General features: G+C 42.8%; 1 protein-coding gene across 1 annotated transcript in view; it reads right to left on the reverse strand.

Annotated features, from left to right (window-relative positions):
* Positions 1-23379, reverse strand: part of LOC126249335 (protein trachealess-like) — a 330727-nt gene that overhangs the window by 193066 nt on the left and 114282 nt on the right. Inside the window, exon 2 of the mRNA XM_049950991.1 lies at positions 15487-15725. Within this exon, the coding sequence (XP_049806948.1) occupies positions 15487-15725 (239 nt within the window). The remainder of the gene's footprint in view (positions 1-15486; positions 15726-23379) is intronic.

The following is a 23379-nucleotide window of genomic DNA, read 5'->3' on the forward strand; positions in this document are numbered from 1 at the left end:
TTGAAAAACAATAAGGCCGCTGGCCTCGACGATCTGAGATCTGAGCAAATTAAACATTTTTGACCGGGAGTACAAGCATGGATCCTAGAGCTAATGAATAACTGTATTACAACAATGCAAATTCCTAAACTGTGGAGGAAAGCTCGGGTTATTGCGTTACTAAAACCAGGGAAAGACCCAGCTGAAGCTAAAAATTTCCGGCCTGTATCACTGCTTTGTCATTTATTTAAAGTGCTGGAGCGAATGGTCCTCAAACGCATAGCTGATTATGTAGACAAAGCCCTCATTAACGAACAAGCTGGATTCCGACCAGGAAAATCATGCTGTGGCCAAATTCTTAATCTCACACAGTACATCGAAGACGGCTATCAGAGAGGAGAAGTAACTGGGGTCGCATTCCTGGATCTCAGTGCTGCATATGACACAGTTAACCATAAGTTGCTTACGCAGAAAGTGTATAATGTCACTAAGGACTACACCCTTTCTATGTTCGTGCAATGTCTGCTACAAAACAGACGCTACTATGTAATCTTACAATCTAAAAACAGCCGTTGGAGGACACAGAAAAATGGACTTGCACAGGGTAGTGTCTTGGCTCCAATATTATTTAACATCTATACCAATGATCTTCCCATCAGCCGCCAGACACGAATGTTCATATATGCTGATGATGCAGCAGTGGCCACACAGGATAAAACCTTTGAAAAAGTGGAGGAGAATTTCACAGGAGCCTTAACAGAACTTGCTACCTATTACGACGGCAATAATCTCAAACCAAACCCTAGTAAATCTCAAGTATCCGCCTTCCATCTTAGGAACAAACAAGCCAAACGGAAACTCCGAGTCATGTGGCAAGGGGAAGAGCTGAAACATACAAACAGCCCAAAATACCTGGGAGTAACATTGGACAGAGCACTTACTTTTAAGCAGCACTGTCACAACACTAAAAAAAAGGTCTGTGCCAGGAACAACATACTGTGGAAGCTAACAGGTTCATCATGGGGAGCTCAACCACATGTTTTGCGCACCACGGGTCTGGTGCTGAGTATCTCAGCAGCGGAATATGCGGCGCCAGTCTGGAGGAACTCTGCTCACACTAAGCAAGTTGACGTCGCCGTAAACGAAACTGTACGTATTGCCACAGGATGCCTCAAACCAACTCCCACAGACATAATTTACCCCATCATAGGCATAGCACCACCCACTATCCGCAGACAAGTAGCCGCCGAGATCGAAAGATCGAAACAAAAGAATGATCCTCGACACCCGATGCATATGCACCGAAAACAACGTGTCCGGCTGAAATCCCGCAGGAGTTTCATTGAAACTACTGAAGAGCTCGCCACCAAGCCCGCCGCAAGGCGGCTATCTCTTTGGGAAGAAATGGTGCCACACTCCACAATGGAACTACTTGAGGAGGGATCTGCAGGATTTCAACTACCCTTTACAACTTGGAGGTCATTAAACCGGCTGCGCACTGGAGTAACTGGGTGCAAATCAAACCTATTTAAATGGGGTTACAGTGATGGCGACAGGTGTGAATGCGGAGCAATACAGGACTTGGACCACCTACTGATCTGCCCAGATATGTCTATGACATGGACTAAAGATGATATTTTGAAAGTCAATGACAAAGCAATCTACGTTGCTAATTTCTGGGAAGGGAAGATATAATTGGTGCATCCGGACACGGAAGAAGAAGAAGAATCAGTCCCCTAGAACTTAGAACTACTTAAACCTAACTAACCTACGGACAGCACACAACACCCAGTCATCACGAGGCAGAGAAAATCCCTGACCCCGCCGGGAATCGAACCCGGGAACCCGGGCGTGGGAAGCGAGAACGCTACCGCACGACCACGAGATGCGGAATATGAAGACATCGCCTCGCCCAACGACTCACCGTGCTTTTGTTCACTGGCAAGTATCTGTTGACATTCTGCAAGCGCCTATTCATATATACAGGGCTCTGGTTCTCCGCCAAAAGAAACTCAGCAACGGCTCTGTGCTTGGAACGCACTTCTGTTACAGAAGCCATTTTGGAGGCTAAGTGTAGCACAGCGACATACCGGAACTTTCTGAAACTATAAGATCTGCGGCGGGAATATTCCACTATGTCCCACAACTAATTCCGTATTTTTCAACTGAAACTGGTCGATAAAAAAATGTGTTGCATTACGTATTGGACGCCCCTCCTATAATCGAATTTATGAAGGATGCTTCAGAGATGCAATGGGGAACCAGTCAAGGACTTGTCCTTAAGATGGAATATCAACGCTTTCCTCTGCCCGAAATCATACAGTCTTTATGTTTCTGCCACGTTAAATCGCGCTCTCCACTGCACCACTCGCTCTCGCTGCTAAATACTTCATGTTTTGTTGTTGTTGCAGAAGCATCCAATTGTCTACGAATATATGATTATTGAACTGCGCGGGACTAACTCTAACCAGGAAGAAATTAACATACTTGGGTTGCCGCTATACATAAAATGGTGATAGTCGTTTCTAAGTATCATTTCACTGTGATACGTTTCCTCTTTGGTATAGAAATCGTGCAATATCTTAGCAGTTCGATTATGATCATTGTTACGACTGTAGTGAGGTAGATACGTAGTCGGCCTTGCCTTTCTAAACATACTTTTGAAATAACTCGTTGGATAGATTGGACTAATCTGATATTAATTACATTCAAGCATTCAAGCATAACGAAATGAGTAAGTAACCTGGAACCATTCTTGATTAGGACGTAACCAATGGTATTTCTAGTAAAAAGAAAGTATAGAGACTCAAACGAAATTATCTATGATAATGGCAGTCTCAACTATCATCGTTCAGTATGGGCCTGACGTTAGCTGTCGAATTCGGGCTAGAGAAAAGAAAGGTAAGGAATGAAGGAAGGATGATTCATACTTTTGTTCCATCACGGACGAGATCATTAGAGATGCAGCAGTTTAGACAAGAACGGGAAAGGAAATCGGCAGTGACTTTTTCGCAGGAATCATCCCGTTATTCGCCTTACCTTATTCAGGGATACCACAGAAGATCTAAATATGGATGGGACTTGCATTAAGTTCTCCCAAAATGCAAGCCCCCCAAGTTCGATTGTATCTAAAAGTTTTATTAATCCATATCATATCTGCAAAGAAGGAAATAAAGAAAACTGTAGGATTTTCAAGTAACCATGAGATATCGACAATTAGGCCAAAGACATCTATGAAAAACAAAAGAGAAGCTGAAATTATAGGCTTAGAGAGACTCGAAGGAAGAAAAAATGAAGTATATGGCTATGAAAACGAAGATGATGATTATAATGGTCACGGCGATGACAATGACGACAGTTCTAATATGTTGATCCAACCCATTCACCACACACGAAGGTCCAGTTTCCTGTTAATTAGTCAAATAAAACAGAAAATATCCTATGTAAAAGATTCAATGTTTAAAACATCCTTATAAAAAGCATTTTGCTCGCAATCGAATTTGAACAACTGCTTGAACTCGGCGTGCGATAACGGTCTGACTGATAAGTCCTGCACGTGTGTGTCGCAACATTCAATACCGTTACTAGTACCGTTTTAACAGAACCGCGAGACCACCAAACTGCACATCGTGAAACGTACCTACCTACAAGGAAGTCATCGATGTGACGTGGAAGATTCGTGTGATTTTCACTAAAAACCTGTAGAAAGTTTCTTGTACAAAGTTAAGGAATCGCATTAAGAAAAACAGCCTTTACGTTTTGCGTGACAGTTTACCGGTTACATCAGCCGAATGTGTACGGAAAGAAGTGAAAAATCCTTAGCGTTATCAAAGCACTGTTACAAAAATCTGCACTCGAAGCTCGCTAAAAGTTACTTGTCAGTCACTATATTTAATTCAAAAGACCCACACAAAAATTTGAGGAGTATAGTTCTCATCTTCAGGATTTTAACTTACCCTAACCGAAAATTTGCGTCTGCTTTTGTAAGTCTATTAATCGTGTGAACGAATGTAACCAGTAATAACGACGTCAAATGTAGTTAGTATACATCTTAACCGATGCACACATAGCACAAATCAAATGATATAGGGCAGCACCTGGTTTCGCTCAGGATCATGTACACACCTTATCACGGATATTTAATTGATTTCGTGTAAAAGTAAGTCACCTGAAAAAAGGAGTTGCACTCACATTGTGTGGTTTATATATATATATATATATATATATATATATATATATATATATATATAATGGGAAGTTCTCGTGATTAAATCACATGTTCAATCGCAGACATATCTAATTCCATTTGTAATGAATAAAAAAAAAGTTATGACATAATAATGTCGTATAATACTGGTTACGTTTGTGTATGTCCATCTTTTCAGAGATGGTTGCGGGACACGACTGTTCGATAGAGGAAGTCAACTTAAACACTTTCAGACATATAGTTTCCAAACTTATTTTATTTGGGTACCAATTTCGGCGATTTACTACGCTACGCGTTGCTGCTTGCTATAGCGATACCTCCTGCTTGCTATAGGTATCGCTATAGCAAGCAGAAATCTGCTAATACCATTATTGCTGGCCCCTGTTTTGTTAAGAACCAAGGTGGAATATTCCTACATGTCTGTCAGGGGCCTGAAGATGATGTAGGAAATCGCTGAAACCGGTAGCCAACTAAAATACGTTTGGAAACTAGACTACTGAAAAGTGTTTGACTTCCTGGTTATGTTATTTTTATCCCCACGCTCCCATCCGTTACCAAATCGGTGATTCCTTAATCCCTCGGCAAGTATCCTACGAATTTTTAATTCTCTCGTGCTCTACTTCACTCAGAATTTTCAAGTTTCCATTGAATTACGATAAGGTATATAAGGGGGCGATCAAAAAATTTCCATTTGAGAGGTTTGCTGCAGCGTATATGCAACCCAGCGTGACTCCGATGTGGATATATAGGTTAGGTGATTAGCGTTTAACGTCCCGTCGACAACGAGGTCATTAGAGACGGAGCGCAAGCTCGGGTTAGGGAAGGATTGGAAAGGAAATCGGCCGTGCCCTTTCAAAGGAACCATCCCGGCATTTGTCTGAAACGATTTAGGTAAATCACGAAAAACCTAAATCAGGATGGTTGGAGACGGGATTGAACCGTCGTCTTCCCGAATGCGAGTCCAGTGTGCTAACGACTGCGCCACCTCGCTCGGTGTGGGTATATAAGCACCAACATGTTGGCAAGGAGTTAGTGTGGCCTTCGAACGTAGACTTTTTGGAGGCTCCTCATATTAGTTTCGTCTAACAAGGGAACCTCCCCATCGCACCCCCCTCAGATTTAGTTATAAATTGACACAGTGGATAGGCCTTGAAAAACTGAACACAGATCAATCGAGAAAACAGGAAGAAGTTGTGTGGAACTATGAAAAAATAAGCAAAATATACAAACTGAGTAGTCCATGTGCAAGATATGCAACATATAGGAGAATAATAGCTGATGAGCGCCGTGGTCTCGTGGTTAGAGTGTGCAACTGCGGAACGAAAGGTCCTTGGTTCGAGTCCTCCCTCGAGTGAAAATTTTACTTTCTTTATTTTCGCAAAGTTACGATCTGTCCGTTCATTCATTGACGTCTCTGTTCACTGTAATAAGTTTAGTGTCTGTCTTTTGCGACCGCACCGCAAAACCGTGCGATTAGTAGACGAAAGGACGTGCCTCTCCAATAGGAACCGAAAACATTTGATCGCAAGGTCATAGGTCAACCGATTCCTCCACAGGAAAACACGTCTGATATATTGTATACGACACTGGTGACGGCATGTGCGTCACATGACAGGAATATGTTGTCGACCCACCTAACTTGCACACTTGGCGAATGGGTAAAAAGATTCTTCTACCTTGCCCGATTTAGGTTTTCTTGTGGATGTGATAATCACTCCAAAAAAAGTGATGAAAACATAAGAGTTTGTCACATAAACTGCATCAAATGAATGCAACAGTTTCAGAGTCGCACAGTTTTCCCTGTGCACTGTCAAAACATATGTTTTTTACGTTTTCAAATGTTTCCGTGCGTAGACCGTCAAATTCTGTATATGCCCAAGCAAATCTGAATATGTCCTGGAATTTTGGAGAGCGAAGTTGATTATGTGTGAGTGCCCGAACTTTGATAATTATCTGAAAATAAAAAATTAAAATTTTCATTCGAGAGAAGATTTGAATCAAGGACCTGTCGTTCCACAGCTGCTCACGCTAACCACGGGATCACGACGCTCGTAAGCTAACAGTCTCCTTGATTTTGCCTACCTTGCGCATGGACTACTCAGTTTGTATATTTTGCTTATTTTTTTCATATTTCCACTCAACTTCTTCCTGTTTTCTCGATTGATCTGTGTTCAGTTTTTCAAGGCCTATCCCTGTGCCAACCTATAACTAAACCTGAGGGGGGTGCGATGGGGAGGTTCCCTTGTAAGTAAAGCCATAAATGAAAAGTTGAAAGGAGAAAAAATGCAGCAAAACAGAATGAAAGGAATAAATCTATAAGCAGATTTTACCGCCTCGACGGCTGACGTTAAAAGCATGGGAAACAAAAGCCATAAGTTTTTCATAGGGGTATTCCAGTTATAACAGCGAAATGATTGTAAATGATTAAAACTTTACATTTTCTTTTCCCTTTCAGGGGGTACCCTACCTATAATCGTAGCTAATTGCGGTACTATAACACCAAGTTTATTATTACTACACATCCTTTCGTCCTCCACTGCTGCATGATGACAACGAATCTACAGTTGCTTTTTGAGAGATATTGCGCATGAAGATTCCAGATATCTACAGTAACTGCTTGTCAGAACTTTCGATTGTATTTTTAAATGGAGTTTAACAGATCAGAGAATGGTATTAACTTGGCACGCCATGACGAACAAAATTCTCCGAGAAGTTGCGGTGAAGCACTTGTGCCAGAAACAGCAGGATAGCCCGCGGAGAAAAATCGCGGCAGAAGACGGGAGCGAGCGTAGTTTTCGGCACAGGCTGTGGCAATCACTGTAACAACACGTCTTTGCGGCCTGCTGAGCTGTAGTTACGTGTGTAGGGAGACATAACTAACAACATTGTCCCTCGTAACAAGCTAACCCTGTTACACCCCCGCCGCAGTGATGACATTATAGTTTTTAAACCGGCAGGGTGGGGGCCTAGCGAGGGGAGGCAGTTCTTTGACGACTGTCACATTCCCGCCACCCTCGCGTCCCCCGCAATACCTCCCTCACGTCCTTCGCTGCGAAATGCAAATCCGATCATAGAAAGCAGCTGATGATGGCACAGCTAACCTAAATCCAATTTCCATTGCCCAGCGATGATGCAATTAGTCGCCACTTATTGTAAGCCAAACTCGGTTAATTGAAGGCCCGAGCGGGGCGTAGGGGAGGTAACAATAGCACGCGCTAGCTGTTAGCTCTCAAATCTACATTCGCGCCGCGGCGCTGAACATTCCTAAAGAGGAGGGAGGCGGCGTGTGACGCATACATGCGTGTGGAATAAGTCGCCACAGTTCACCGAACAGCCCCGCTCAAATAACGGAGCACTGCTTCCGCACGGGTGGTCGTGAAAGCCAGGTGCCACTTGTTAATTCCTTTCGTATCACACATACTTGCGACATGAGGTAGGAACCAGGACGCATCCGGCCAGTGGAGTGAGCGGTACCACCAGGGGCTTCATTGCTTGACACTCGCTACCTTAGTTAACGAATACAAAGGTCACTGAAATCTCATCTACAAGACCGCCGGAAACTAATGGAATAATATTCTCACAGACATTAGAGATTGTCATCAATGGCGATTTTTCGTGATTTATTCTTACTGTAAAAATCAGTATGTCTATGTTTCATGTCCATGTCCCTCGACGTATAGATTTTCACAGATAGCATAGGTGAAGTTCGGGTGTTACGGAAAACTATTTACTTTTGTAGTTCAAAAATGGCTCTAAGCACTAATAGACTTAACATCTGAGGTCATCAGTCCCCTAGACTTAGAACTACTTAAACATAACTAACATAAGGACATCACACACATCCATTTGTGTAGCTGTATCTACAAACTGAACTCAGTGTTACCTCTCAAACACACCTTAACCTAAAAGTCAACTGCTTGGAAATTAGTGTCTGTATTTCTCTAAATAAAATTCAAAGAACTTACCGCCAAAAATAGTTTTAAAAAACGTTCCACTTGGAGGCTTATAAGGAATCTCTGGGAAATAATGAATACGGTTGTAAAAGTGCAGATAATCGTGTAAATTTGGTGGAAAATTTTTTATGTACACAAAATACAATTATGAGATTGCTCTTGATTTAAACTCTTAAAAGAACCATTAGTAACAGAAAAAATAATTTGATTCGACAGCAAATGTGCTACGTTTATTAAATTAAAAACAAAGTTCTTGAAGCAATTATCTGTTTATGTACGAGGGGCGTTCAGAAAGTAAGCTCCGATCGGTCGCGAAATGGAAACGACTATGAAAATCCGATAAAGCTTTGCACAGATGTGTTGGGTAGTGTCTCTAGTATAACCCCAGTTAGCATCACGTCGCTCTTCTCATTTCTGAGCTCGCAGTGAGTGCGTAAAGATGTCTAGAAAATAGTGTCTGCCGCCAAGTACGAGGGCCTGGTGAGAAATTTCGCCTGAAGCTATGCAGCTAACATTACATAACTGTCGTGCTGTTTCTTCTTCAAGACAATTCTCAGCCGCATTCTGCAGGGGCAATGAAGATGCTCCTGCATCGTTTTCAAATGGAAATGTGAGATTACCCACAATACAGTCCGCAATTGTCTCCCCCTGAGTTTCATCTCTGGTCACATGAACCGCTGTCTTTGAAGACAACATTTTGACACAGACAACGAGGTGTAGGCCAGCGTGGAGAATTGGCGGAAAGCACTGGCGGCTGCCTTCTATGATGAGGCTATTGAAAAGTTGGTACAACGCTATGACAAAAGTCTAAGTCAGAACGGCGACTACGTAGAGAAGTAGCTGAAAGGTGTAGCTAATTGTTACAAGTAAAACATTTCTGATGTTCACTGTGGTTTCAATTTGGCAATCAATCGGAGCTTACTTTCTGAACAGGCCTCGTAGTAGAGGTGATTCATTTTACATTTATTTATTTGAGTAAGCCACAAATCTAACCTTCGGTACCTGCACAATCAATGTGGGTTTTTTGGAATAGCAAATATTTCATATTGCCCGACATGCTACTTGGACTTTACAACGTTTCAATAAAACCAACTCTATCCATAGCCTAAAATCGAGCGATACATTACGACGTACTACTCTTTTACGTAATAAACTGATAGTTTAAATTGTTATTATACATTTTCAATAACTACAGCATATTTTAAAAAACACAGCCAAAATTTTTTTTCAAATTACGAAAATAATTTTTCTGCGCCGTAACTCACACGATGTCTGGAGACGAAGTTGGCTCGTTACATAGCATCATAGCATCACTGAAACATTTTGAAGTAGACGATGTTTCTCCTGCTTGGGAGCATCTCTCGACGGTTAAGAAATCAAGGTATTCCATATTGCCTACCCGACTATTCCATAATACCCAATTTCATCTACCCGCGTATAATTTTATCTATGTTTCTCATTCTTCTTTTCCAACTTTTCGTTGACTATCTGGCCGTAAGCAGGGGCATTAGAGTCGAACCACTTAGTAAGTCGGGCAAAACCAGAGGAAGGAATCGCCTGTGTCGTTATCGAAAGAACCTTCACAGCATTCGCCTGGCTTGTTTTAGAGAAACCAAGGAAAATCCAAATCAAGATACGTGGACGGGTATTTGAATTTCACTCCTCCCAAATAAAAGCATAATTGTGACCCAAGGTATAATTGACGATTAAAGTTAGTGTAATTGCAACAGGATAGAGATAAATGATATAGGTACCTTCCCGAAAGTAGCATTTGCTGTTGGAACCACTCGATTATTGTAACAGAGTCCATTGACAACAGTCTGTAGGACACAATGCGCCATAACATTAGAGATTAGTCTATAATGGCATACCCAAATTTGCGCAAAAACGTAGTTGCCGTCTAACCGGGATGGGATCACCATTATGATACAAGCTAGGCGGAACCATTTTGGCAGTGGGGTCTTCCGTCAGCCCCAGATGTTTTGTATTCGCAATCATGCCCCATGCCGTATCTTCGACGACAATGATTGCTTCCATACACAGACGCAGCCTTCTGCTGTCTCTTGCATTGGGATTCCCAGCATAGTGGCCCACTGCTCAGTTCCAATTCCATCCTGATTTAGGTATTCAGCGAGTTTCCAAAGGTCATTCCTTCCTCGTCGCCGGCCTGAGTGACCGAGCGGTTCTAGGTGCTACAGTCTGGAACCGTGGGACCGCTACGGTCGCAGGTTCGAATCCTGCCTCGGGCATGGATGTGTGTGATGTCCTTAGGTTAGTTAGGTTTAATTAGTTCTGAGTTCTAGGCGACTGATGACCTCAGAAGTTAAGTCGCATAGTGCTCAGAGCCATTTGAACCATTTTTTGTTCCAGGGAGAATGGTCAACATTCAGGGATATGACAAGAACGATCATTCTAAGCAAAAAAGTCAAGTAAACATGGGCTCTAAAATGCATACCTAAGAGCTATGAGTATTTCTTCATCTTCAATACTGTAAAACAAATCTTTTCTATAGCAAGCTCTTCGCTTTCCGTATTTTGAGAGGAGGCACTGTGGACCAATTCGTGAAAAATTGTCGTTTTAAACATGGGCTATCAAACGCGTACCTTAAGAGATATGAACACTTGTTCAGCAGAAGAGATATATTTCATAGTAGCCAAGACGAACAAATTCTGATAGCTCCTAACATATACACTTCGGAGCCCATGTATATCGCACATTTTGTATTGTTTTTGTCCATAATACCACGTCTCAAAATATGGAAAGTAAAGAGCATGCAGCTTGCAGTAAAATAGATTTATTTCATGGTATCGAAGATGAAGTGCTCATAGCACTCAAGTAATGCATTTTAGAAACGATGTTTACTAGACTTTTTGCTTCGAATGATCGTTCCTGTCATATCTCTGATTATCGACCATTCCTCCTGGGACACGCTGTATGACGACAATTTTAAGCTCCTCCTACATTTTTTAAATGGTATTTCATATGCATCGCTGCAGCCGTCAAGCTGGGATTCGCATGTACAGTATCTAGCTATTCCATATTTCACATACACACATCAAAAAAAGTTTTGCATCACCTCGGTTCCGAGAGTTGCGGGACCTGTACAGAAAATGGGGATAGAGATCAACATAAACATCATTTCCGCCCTTTTTATTGCTGATGAAAACCACACATTGCATGTTGTACCACCATACAGCGGGACCTTCAGAAGTGGTGGTCCAGATTGCAGTACACACCAGTACCTCTAATACCCAGTTGCACGTCCTTTTGCATTGATGCATGCTTGTATTCGTCGTGGCATACTATCCACAAGTTCATCAAGGCACTGTTGGTCCAGATTGTCCCACTCCTGAACGGCGATTCGGCGTAGATCCCTCATAGTGGTTGGTGGGTCACGTCGTCCATAAACAGCCCTTTTCAAACTATCCCAGTCATGAAACTTCCTGGCAGATTAAAACTGTGTGCCGGACCGAAACTCGAACTCGGTCCGGCACACAGCTTTAATCTGCCAGGAAGTTTCATATCAGCGCACTCTCCGCTGCAGAGTGAAAATCTCGTTCTGGAAACTATCCCAGGCATGTTCGATAGGTTTCATGTCTGGAGAACATGCTGACCACTCTAGTCGAGCGATGTCGTTATCCTGAAGGAAGTCTTTCACAAGATGTGTATGATGGGGGCGCGAATTGTCGTCCATGAAGACGAATGCCTCGCCAATATGCTGCCGATGTTGTTGCACTATAGGCTGGAGGATGGCATTCACGTATCATACGGCCGTTACGGCACCTTCCATGACCACCAGCGGCGTACGTCGGCCCCACATAAAGCCACAGCAAAACAGCCTCTGCAGCCACTATGAGTAGCTTAGTGACGGCACCATCGCAGCGAAGACAGACCCGAAACCAACTTGCACCACAATAGTACAAATTTATATGCTAACTTGATCCGCAGATGATGGAGAATATGAATGAATGTATGATGAGAAAAAAGAATTAAGTCAGATACTTATTTGAGAGGAAAATACAATTTTTATGGAGGACTGAGATTCGAAAGTAAGAAAAGGAAGATAAGGGAAAATAATGGGAGAATGTTGTCTGGAGTATGGAATGAAAGAGGAGCCGGTGTCGCAGAATTTTGCACAAAGCATAATCTAATCGTCACTAACATTTTGTTTAAGAATCATCAAAGACGGTTGTACACGTGGAAGAGACCTGAAGCCACGTGTAGGTTTCAGATATATTACATAATGGTAAGAGAGATTTTGAAACAAGATTTTAAAGTATAAGACATTTCCAGAAGCAGATGTGGACTCTGATCATAATGTATTGGTTATTAAATGAAAGACACTTCAAAATGGTTAAAAATTAAGGTGATGGGACATGTATAAGTTGAAATAACTAAAGATTATTGAGAGTTACTTAGGTAGCATTAGACAACGAGTGACTGAAACAGGAGGAAAGAATTCAGTAGGAAAAAATGGTTAGCTACTAGGGACGAACGAGTAAAGGCATCAGAGGATCAAATAGGTAAAAAGACTTGGCCTAGCAGAAATCGTTAGAAAACAAAGGGGATACTGAAACTGAAGGAAAGAGAAAATATAAAAATGTAGGACATAAGCAGGCGAAAGGGGGTACAGATGTTCCAAAAATGAGATTAGCAGAAAGTGTAAAATGGCTAAAAAGGAATGGCTAGAAGACGAATGCAAGGCTGTAGAAACACGTAGTATAACTAGGGAAAAGGTAGATACAGCCTAAAGGAAGATTAAAGATACCTTTGTAGAAAAGACAAGCAATTGTATGAATATCAAGAGCTGAGATGAAAAAGCAGTAATAAGCAAAGATGGGAAAATTGAAAGGCTGAAGGAGTATATAGCGAGGCTTTACAAGGGAAATGAACTTGAAGAAAATTTTACGAAAAACTGATGAGGAAGTAGGTGAAGGTGAGCTGGGAGGTGTGATATTGTGAAAGAGTTTGATTGAGTACTGAAACTCCTTAGTCAAAGCAAGGCCCCTAGAACGGACAACATTCCCTCAGAATTAGTGACATCCTTAGGTGAGTCAGTCATTGTTGCAGCATATTGACACCAATTATTTACGGAATAACAGGAAGATTAGTAGAAATCGATCTCTGGGAAGACAAGTTTGGTTTCCGGAGAACTGTAGGAATACGCGAGGCAGTAACGACCATTCGACTAAAGAGAAACAAACCTACTTTTATGGAATTTGTAGATTTACAATGGCTTCTGACAATGTTGAGGGGAATACATTCTTCGAAATTCTGGAGGTGGCAGGGATAAAATACCTCGAGCGAAAGTTTAATACAGCTTACACAGAAACTGGACTCCAGTTATAAGGCTCGAAATACATAAAATGGAAGCAGCATTAGTTGAGAAGTGAGTGAGACACGGCTGTAGCCTACCCACTATCTATCTCCTGAGCAAGCAATAACCGAAGCCAAATAAAAATTTCGAGAAGGAATTAAAGTTCAGAAAGAAGAAATAACAGACACTGCAATCCTGTCAGAGACAACAAAGGACTTGGAAGAGCAGTTACATGGTATGGACAGTGTGTTCAGATAGAAGAAATAACAGACACTGTAATCCTGTCACAGACAACAAAGGACTTGGAAGAGCAGTTACACGGTATGGACAGTGTCTTGAAATGAGGTTGTAAGATTAATATTAACTAAAGTGAAACAAGAGTAATGGAATTTAGTCGAATTAATTCAAGCGGTGATGGGGTTATTAGATTTGGAAATGAGGCTCTATAAGTAGTAGGTGAATTTTGGTGTTTAGGCAAATACAGGACGTGCTTGGATCAAGGAACAAACAGAATTGTTGTTGTAAATTGTTGTAGTTGTGCTGGGGAAGTCCCTGAGATTCAAGCGCTAATAGAAAGCACAGAAGCTGAAATCGTTATAGGTACATAAATCTGGCTAAAGCCTGAAATAAGTTCTGCAGAAATTTTTACGAAGTCTCAGACGGTGTTCAGGAAAGATAGATTAGGCAGAATTGGTGGTGGAGTGTTTGTGTCTTTCAGTAGTGGTTTATCTTGTTGTGAAGTCGAATTAGATACTCCGTGCGAATTGGTATGGGTGGAGGTCATACTTAACAGCCGAACTAAGTTAATAATTGGCTCCTTCTACCGACCCCCAGACTGCGATGATATAGTTGCTGAACAGTTCAGAGAAAATTTGAGTCTCGTAACAAATAAATACCGCACTCATACGGTTATAGTTGGTGGGGACTTCAACCTTCCCTCGATATGTTGGCAAAAATACTTGTTCAAAACCGGTGGTAGGCAGAAAACATCTTCCGAGATTGTCCTAAATGCTTTCTCCGAAAATTATTTCGAGCAGTTAGTCCACGAACCCACGCGAATTGCAAATGGTTGCGAAAACACTCTTGACCTCTTACCCACAAACAATCCAGATCTAATAGAGAGCATCATGACTGATACAGGGATTAGTGATCACAAGGTCGTTGTAGCTAGGCTCAATACCGTTTCTTCCAAATCCACCAGAAACAAACGCAAAATAATTTTATTTAAAAAAGCGGATAAAGTGTCACTAGAAGCCTTCCTAAGACACAATCTCCATTCCTTCCGAACTGACTATGCAAATGTAGACGAGATGTGGCTCAAATTCAAAGTTATAGTAGCAACAGCAATTGAGAGTTCATACCTCATAAACTGGTAAGAGATGGAACTGATCCCCCATGGTACACAAAACAGGTCCGAACGCTGTTGCAGAGGCAATGGAAAAAGCATGCGAAGTTCAGAAGAACGCGAAATCCCGAAGATTGGCTAAAATTTACAGACGCGCGAAATTTGGCACGAACTTCAATGCGAGATGCCTTTAATAAGTTCCACAACGAAACATTGTCTCGAAATTTGGTAGAAAATCCGAAGAAATTCTGGTCGTATGTAAAGTACACAAGCGGCAAGACGCAGCCAATACCTTCGCTGCGCAGTGCTACTTCGATGAAGTTTGGATGGTAACACAGAGGTACTGGCGGAAGTAAAGCTGGGAGGGTATAACGTGAGTCGTGCGTAGAAAACTCAGTCACTAGAGCATTTGCCTGCGAAAGGCAAACGTACCGAATTCGAGCCCTGCCTGGCAGACTGTTATATTCACTCACGAGGATTCTTATCACCGGTGACTCCGCTACAAACGAAAAATTCACTCTGAAAACAATAATCCACTTATTCGCCTGAAGTGATTTAGTACTAAAACTGGGTATCTAAATTGGCGTGATCACTTAGTGACTTTTCTCCATTTTCCAGGAAATAAACTGAATATTCAGGGAACAGATGAAACAGAACTGACTTTTAAAGCCAAAGAGACACTTACCCTTAACGCTTTTATTCGGCGGCGGGCCGTCGCGACTCCATGGCGGGTCGCCGTGGCCCGAGAAGTCGCGCAGCTTGAGGTAGGAAATGGTCAGCCGGATGATGGACGCCTTGTCCAGCTGCGACGTAATGGCGGCGGGCAGGGGCAGCATCTTGGCCAGCTCGTAGAACTCGAAGTTCTCCTTGCCGCGCCGGATGCGAGCTGCATCTCGACTCTTCTCCTTCCGCACCTCCAAGATACTGCAATCACAAATTTATTTATTTAATTAACCTCACAAGACTAGGACCATCGGGTCCTCTTTTACATCTAAGCAGGTATTCTACATATTTTATATTACAAGCATTACAATAAATATGTTACATGTCACATCTAATACACACTATCTAATCAAAAGTATCCGGACACCTGTTAGTGGACATTAATATGGGGGTGTGTCCACCCTTCGCCTTTATGACGTCTTGTACTATGCTGTGGATACCTGCAGAGGAATGGCAGCTCATTCGTCCTCCAGAGCCGACACCAGAGAAGGTGGCTATGTTGGATACTGGGGTTAGACGTTGCAACTTATTCCAGAGGTGGTCCATTCGGATCAAGTCGGAACTCTGGGCTGATCAGACCATTTCGGGAATGTTGTAGTCCACAAACTATTGCCTCAGAGATGAAGTTTTATGACAGGGTGCAATGCCATGTTGATACATTCAGTCACAGTCCCCAAAGCGTTGCGCTACTGTAGGCGGTACACAACCCTTTAATATATTCTCATATCCTTCTATACTTAAGCACAATAAAGAGATCACAGACTATCCATGAAAAACGCACTCATATTGTAACAACACCTATTCCGCACTTTGCTGCTGGCATTACACTTGATTGCAGACAGCGTTCTCCAGGTATTTGCCAAACCCAAACCCTTCTGTTGGATTACCATCACTCCAAATCACTCATTTCCAATCATCCACTATCCACTGGAATCGCTCTTAACCGTCTCAAGCGTTGCTTAGTATTGTATACAGAAATGTGTGGCTGATCAGTAGCTGCTCAACCACTGCACTCCATTCTTTTTAACTCACTACGCTCGACAATTGTGCTAGCTGGACTAATGGTAGCACTGTGAAACTCACGAATGATTTCTTCTGTTGAGCTTATGAGATGTTTTGCAACTATCCTTCACAATGCGCGACGGCCCCTGTCCATCATCACATGAGGTCTGCCTTGTCTTGGTTTCGCTGTGGTTATTCCTTAGCCTTTCGAATTCACAGTCACACCATCAACAGCCGACTTGGGCAGCTTTGGACGGGATGAAATGTCTCTGATGGATTTGTTACTCAGATAACATCCAATCCAATGACTAACTCCTATTGAACGTCACTGAGGTCTTCTGTGTGACAAGTTCAGCTCTTACTGCTTCTTTATTGAGAACACATTACTGCCCATTTATTTTATACTGTCGGATTATGTCTTTCGTTGCATCTACTAGTCAATTTCGAGTTACACTGGGGTGTCGAGATATTTTTGATCAAATAGCATACAACACTTGGAAATTACTATAATGTAGAAAAAACACAGTTTATATTCGTTCGTGAGAAATACAACAACAAAGAGGCGTTAGAGGAACCTAGGTTTTAACTGTAAGCGCTAGCAGTAATGGTCATGAGAGCATAGGTGGAAGAGGCAGAGAATGGGGAACGCGATAAAACACATTTAATGAAGATAGACGAAAAGGAAATGGGGTGACTGACTCAGAAACGAAAAGAGAAATGCGCGTAACTGGGAGAGGAGAGTATTTGATTTGCATTTTGACAGAGAGAAAACTGGCCATATACGGGTGCCTTAAACGTCGAGAGGCTGTAGAGGGTTTCGGCGATCAGGGCTCAGTTCGAAGCGGAACTCATCAGTGAAGACAATTCTACTTCACTCAATGAGATTGCAGGCCGAAGATGTGTCTAGAGACGCCCCGGATAGCTGTGGGATACCAGCCTGACTGTCGACCGCCGTACGTCCCGACAACCGGGAGGGATGGTCTCGGGTGTCATTTCTTTTCATACCAGGACCCCTTTGGTTGTCATCAGCTTCACCCTTAAAGCACAGCGGTACGTCGACGATATTCTACGCCCCGTCTAGTTGCCGTTCATGGCAAGTCATCCTGGGCTCATATTACAGCAAAATAATGCCTGCCCGCAAACAGCGAGAGTTTCTACTACTTGTCTTCGTACTTACCAAACTATCCCTGGCCTAGTGAGGTCAAAGGATCTCTCCTCAATTGAGAATATTTGGAGCATTATGGCTAGGGAACTCCAACCCGGTCGAGATTTTGACGATCCAACGAGTCAATTGGACAGAATTCTGTACGATATCTCTCAGGAGGACAACCAACAACGCCATCAATCAGTGCTAAGCCGAATAATTGCTTGCATAAGAGCCAGAGTTGAACCAACGCATTATTGACTTGCTCAGCTCGTGAAACTCTTTCACTTGAATAAATCACCCAATCTCGTGACAATTGTCTTCTTGTCGATTCTGTTCTGGGATAGTTTTTTCCCAGTAATGAACAGGTTAGAGACATGGGAGTCATGTTACGGAGACACCAGATTGGAATCCTGGTTACCCATACTGAGTTGTGTTCTCTGAGGTTTCACTAAAACACTACAAACGACTGTCGGAATGATTCCTTCATTCAGGTTACGGTAGACCCCCGTACTGTACCCGTCCCCTGTGTCTTTATTGGATTAGTTACCAACAAGATCTCAACTCAAACAAAATAAAAAAGGGGAAAGTTTTTCCGGTTTATTCACATGTCTGTATAGGTCTCAGCCGTCTCTGTGTCTAAAATGTAAAGAGTATGCAGAGGTATTTCTTCCCGATCCATTTTTGGAAGTTGCATGGATCAAAAGACTCATTTCATGGGTTTTTATTAGCTGTGATTTGTGTAATTTTACTTTCGTAACCCTATGATAGAGTAAAGTGATGGTATGCAGCAGTGTAGAAGAACATGTACTTCTAAGAATGAGAATTGGAAGAGAGCAGTTAGAAGCGGTAAAGGAATTTAACTGTTTGGAATGCAATATCACAGGGGGTGGTAGGAGACCGAAAGAAATTGTGAGCAGAGTACAGCGGTCCAAATTGCACTTCATCTGAGAAAGATCTTATTCACCAGCAAGAACATCAGTCTGAAAATAAGGAAACGGATCAAGAAAGCATTTCTTTGGAGTGCGGCCCTGTACGGATGTGAAACTTGGACGATAGGAAAACAAGAGATGAGACAGCTAGAAGCTCCAAAGATCTGGTGCTACTCGAAGGCCGGCTGGAGAGACAGAGTTACCAATGCAGAGGTGCTGAGAAGTATACGGGAAATCAGGCACCTTTCAAGATACTATAACATCATAAGAATGATAAGAGAAGATGACATTGAGGGACTCAATTACAGCAGACGACAAAAGGGGGTCACACATGCAGCTCATTATGATTCATGTACGACGTGTTAAGTTTGCGGAAATGAAGAGGAAACCAGGCAGAAGGGTACAATGGCGCACGGCTGTAAACCAGTCTCAGCGCTGAACACTAAAGAAGAAGGGTAAACGGTAGCGACCCTATATTTCCCTGAGGCACACCCTAAACTAATGTTGTGTTTTTGTGTAGCTCTTCATCTACGATAGCTTACTACATGCAACATTCTGCCTGATAATGAGCCCGCAGTCAAGTCACAAACTAGAAGCTAATAGAATACATTCTTCTCCGTAATTTACTTACAAGTGCACAAAGTAGTACGTATAAGCTTAGGAGTGTGCATTCAGGGCTGGCTGGTGGACGCGGAGTGGACGTGCGCCGACGCCGGGGGTCCGGTGGCCGAGGCAGCGCTAGCGGTAGCGCTTTATCAGATGGGCAGCCGCCGGGCCTTATCTCGCCGCTTCCCGTATTCGCTAATCTGGCGCCGCTGGCCCGCAACGACCGTTATATCTTGTGCAGTCCAGCCTGCGCACGGTTCCCAGTAATGATTACGGTCTTACTTTCTCAGGGTCCTAAGAGCGAGCAATGGGAAAGCCTCCTGGAAAAGCGTTCCTTTTGCAGCCGAATGAAAGCGAAGAGCTATTCAGACTAAACCATGTCTACGGCTTCCACTGTTCACAGTGTTTCGTGAAACACTTACCCATTCTTTGTTGCGGTCATGACGCTCCTGAATGAAGCTTTAGTCGTTTAAAATGAGCTGACAAGAACTGGCGATGGTTCGGTCATTTTCGAGTGCGTATTTTCATCGGTTTGATTCCATCTGTACCACAAGCCGGTGCTGAAAAGTAGTGCCTCCGAAATTTTCAAGTAAAAAACCTTTTAAATAAAACAGACGTTAATAACATTCTACATCTTCATTTTTCATGACTACATATTTATTTCTCAACATAGTCACCTTGGCAACGAACACGTTTCTTCTAATGAGAAGAGACCAGTTTGTTGACACAGTTACTGTAGAATGTTTGACTTTGTTGACCGAGCCACAATCTCACCTCTGCTTGCACCGCTTCATCACTATCAAAATGAAGTCCTCCAAGGTGTTTTTTAACTCTCACAATACCGAGGGCGGGTGGGGGGTACTTTATGCCCACCGTTTGAAAGTATTGTAATCTTGTCATGTACTTAATATTTTATAAGCTTGAAAAACTGTTTATTGCTTTTAATCATTTCTTCTGAGAGTTTCTGTAACTGGCTCAAATGGATCTGAGCACTATGGGACTTAACTGCTGTGGTCATCAGTCCCCTAGAACTTAGAACTATTTAAACCGAACTAACCTAAGGAAATCACACACATCCATGCCCGAGGCAGGATTTGAACCTGCGACCGCAGCGGTTTCTCGCTTCCAGACTGTAGCGCCTAGAACCGCTCGGCCACTCCGGCCGGCTTTCTGTAACTGTTTTGAATTTTTCGGTAAACATAACCTGAAATATGTCTCTTAACCATAAATGTCATTTTCATATTTTCAAGCTCACCAGCCTTACAGATCTGTATATCTGCAAAAAGTATGTCATTAATGAAATTCAGCGACAATTAATGAGAATGGTATTTTTTAAATTTTTTATTTGGGTCGTAAAGCATCCTGTCTCTCTGTGTACACATTAAGGAAAATGCGTTGGCGTTACTATTACTGTGCTAATAGATATTTTCAGATTCAACCCCACTTATAGACTATGTGATCTTAAGTATCAGGACACCCCATAAACATACGCTTTTTATATTAGGTGCATTGTGCTGCCACCTACTGCCAGGTACTCCATATCAGCGGCCTCAGTAGTTATTAGACGTCGTGAGAGAGCAGAATGGGGCGCTCCGCGGAACTCACGGACTTCGACCGTAGTCAGAAGACTGGGTGTCACTTGTGTCTCATGTCTATACGCGAGATTTCCACACTCCTAAACATCCCTAGGTCCACTGTTTCCGATGTGATAGTGAAGTGGAAACGAGAAGGGACACGTACAGCACAAAAGCGTACAGGGCGACGTCGTGTGTTGACTGACAGAGACCGCCGACAGTTGAAGAGGGTCGTAATGTGTAATAGGCAGACATCTACCCAGACCATCACACAGGAATTCCAAACTACATCAGAATCCACTGCAAGTACTATGACAGTTAGGCGGGAGGTGAGAAAACTTGAATTTCATGGTCGAGCGGCTGCTCATAAGCCACACATCACGCCGGTAAATGCCAAACGATGTCTCGCTTGTGTAAGGAGCGTAAACATTGGACGATTGAACAGTGGAAAAACTTCGTGTGGAGTGACGCATCACTGTACACAATGTGGCGATCCTATGGCGTGTTGTGGATATGGCTAATGCCCGATGAACATCATCTGCCAGCGAGTGTCAACAGTAAAATTCGGAGGCGGTGGTGTCACGGTGTGGTCACGTTTTTCATGGAGGGGCTTTCACCTCTTGTTGTTTTGCTTGGCACCATCACAGCACAGGCCTATATTAATGTTTTAAGCACCTTCTTGCATCCCAATGTTGAAGATAAATTCGGGGATGGCGGCAGCATCTTTCAACACGATCGAGCGCCAGTTCATAATGCACGGGCTGTGGCGGATTGGTTACAAGACAATAACATCCCTGTAATGGACTGGCCTGCACACAGCCCTGACCTGAATCCTATAGAACACCTTTGGGATGTTTTGGAAGCCGACTTCGTGCCAGGCCTCACCGACCGATATCGATACATCTTCTCAGTGCAGCACTCCGTGAAGAATGGGCTGCCATTCCCCAAGAAACCTTCCAGCATCTGATTGAACGTATGCCTGCGAGAGTGGAAGCTGCCATCAAGGCTAAGGGTGGGCCAGTATCATATTGAATTCCAGCATTACCGATGGAGGGAGCCACGAACTTGTAAGTTATTTTCAGCCAAGTGTCCGGATACTGTTGATCATAAGGAGTAATTGCATCGGGCACTAATGACATTCAGGTCTGCATCATCAGCTGAAAGGTGTAGAGCACTGTGCAGTGGAACTACATAGTTGGTCCTATTTTGATTTTATCTTTTGGTCTTTTCCTTAAAATAATGTAGCAGCGCCTCACATACAGCACGGAGCATGTCTTCGAGTAGCTCTTGCTCGACACACAGAAGGAAGACTAGCTGGTGTAGGGAGGTTCTCCTTCAAGGTAACAAGTGGCCCACGAAGCGTAGCACAGTAAAAATGGATCCCTGTAAAAGAGAAGTAGTCGTACGAAGTTTGTGTGTGCGGTCGGGCAGCGGCTATTTGTGCAACTTTGTATCCTTTTCGACGGAGCCGCCAACGTGTAGGCTATTTGTGCAACTTTGTATCCTTTTCCGTTTCGACGTAGCTGACAATGTATGGGATTTGACTCGTTGCCAGGCAGTACTCCCCTCGCTTCTTCGCAACTATCGGATAAGACTGAAGGGTTTACGACTACGGAGGGAGTTTACAGTTTCCGGAGTAGCTTGGCTGGTGATGGGTTCCGCCGTAATTCCCTTGACCGAAGTTACTTCGCACTTCGCTCTCCTGTGGCATTTGCTGAATCCATCTTAGTTGCTGCGTAGAAGCCAACGACCTTAGCATCTAAGTAAACAGACGCCTGATACGACTGGGGCAAATGACTTTCGGTTAACCAGACCTACATAAATACACGAAATATATACGTACTCCTAACGTATCTTGTTTCCAAAAGTTCACAAGACCGATATTATAGTTGCATATTAACGCTGAAAAAGAGAAATAACGGTTCTTTTGTCTTGAAGATTAAAGAATTTTTAAATTCGCCGGAGAGCATTACTGTTACTACAAAATGCCACTTCTTTGAGTTGTACGTGTGCAAGAATAGCCTGTAAACATTTTCTTTGCGCCATTTGTAATTGTGGGAAAAGCTGACTAAAAGGCCACACTTGCGTCGAATGTCACGTGAGTGCCACATGTCCTGCTAAAGTCAACGAAGAATAAAATGCGATTTCACCGTATGGGACAAAGTCGTAAATTATTTACTTTCACGGAGTTTGGCTCTAGTTCTCTTGGAAGAAAACACATCCACAATAGAAGCGTACTGGCCTGCAGATGGATACGTTCCTGTCAGATCTTCCCTTTACTGTTTATAGAAACGTTAAAATCAACATCAGCTTTCCGAAATTAACTTTTTTTGTAGCTGTCCGCACCTGAGTGGTGAAAGTCACGAATACTCAGTAAAAGTAAACAAATCCAAGAATGCAAGTTAGCTTGGAGTAGATGAAACTGATGCTTAATACAAGGTGAGTCAGGAGGAGAGAAACTCGCCTTGTGGGGTGATGTATTAGTGATTCTGAACAAAATTTTTCCTATGGACATATGCCCTATTTCGTATGGTTCTCGAGACAGAACACGTTTAATATTTTCTGTATTATTCAAACATTGTCATTGTTCACAACGT

Source organism: Schistocerca nitens, chromosome 3 (genome assembly GCF_023898315.1).
Source record: "Schistocerca nitens isolate TAMUIC-IGC-003100 chromosome 3, iqSchNite1.1, whole genome shotgun sequence".
NCBI lineage: Eukaryota > Metazoa > Arthropoda > Insecta > Orthoptera > Acrididae > Schistocerca > Schistocerca nitens.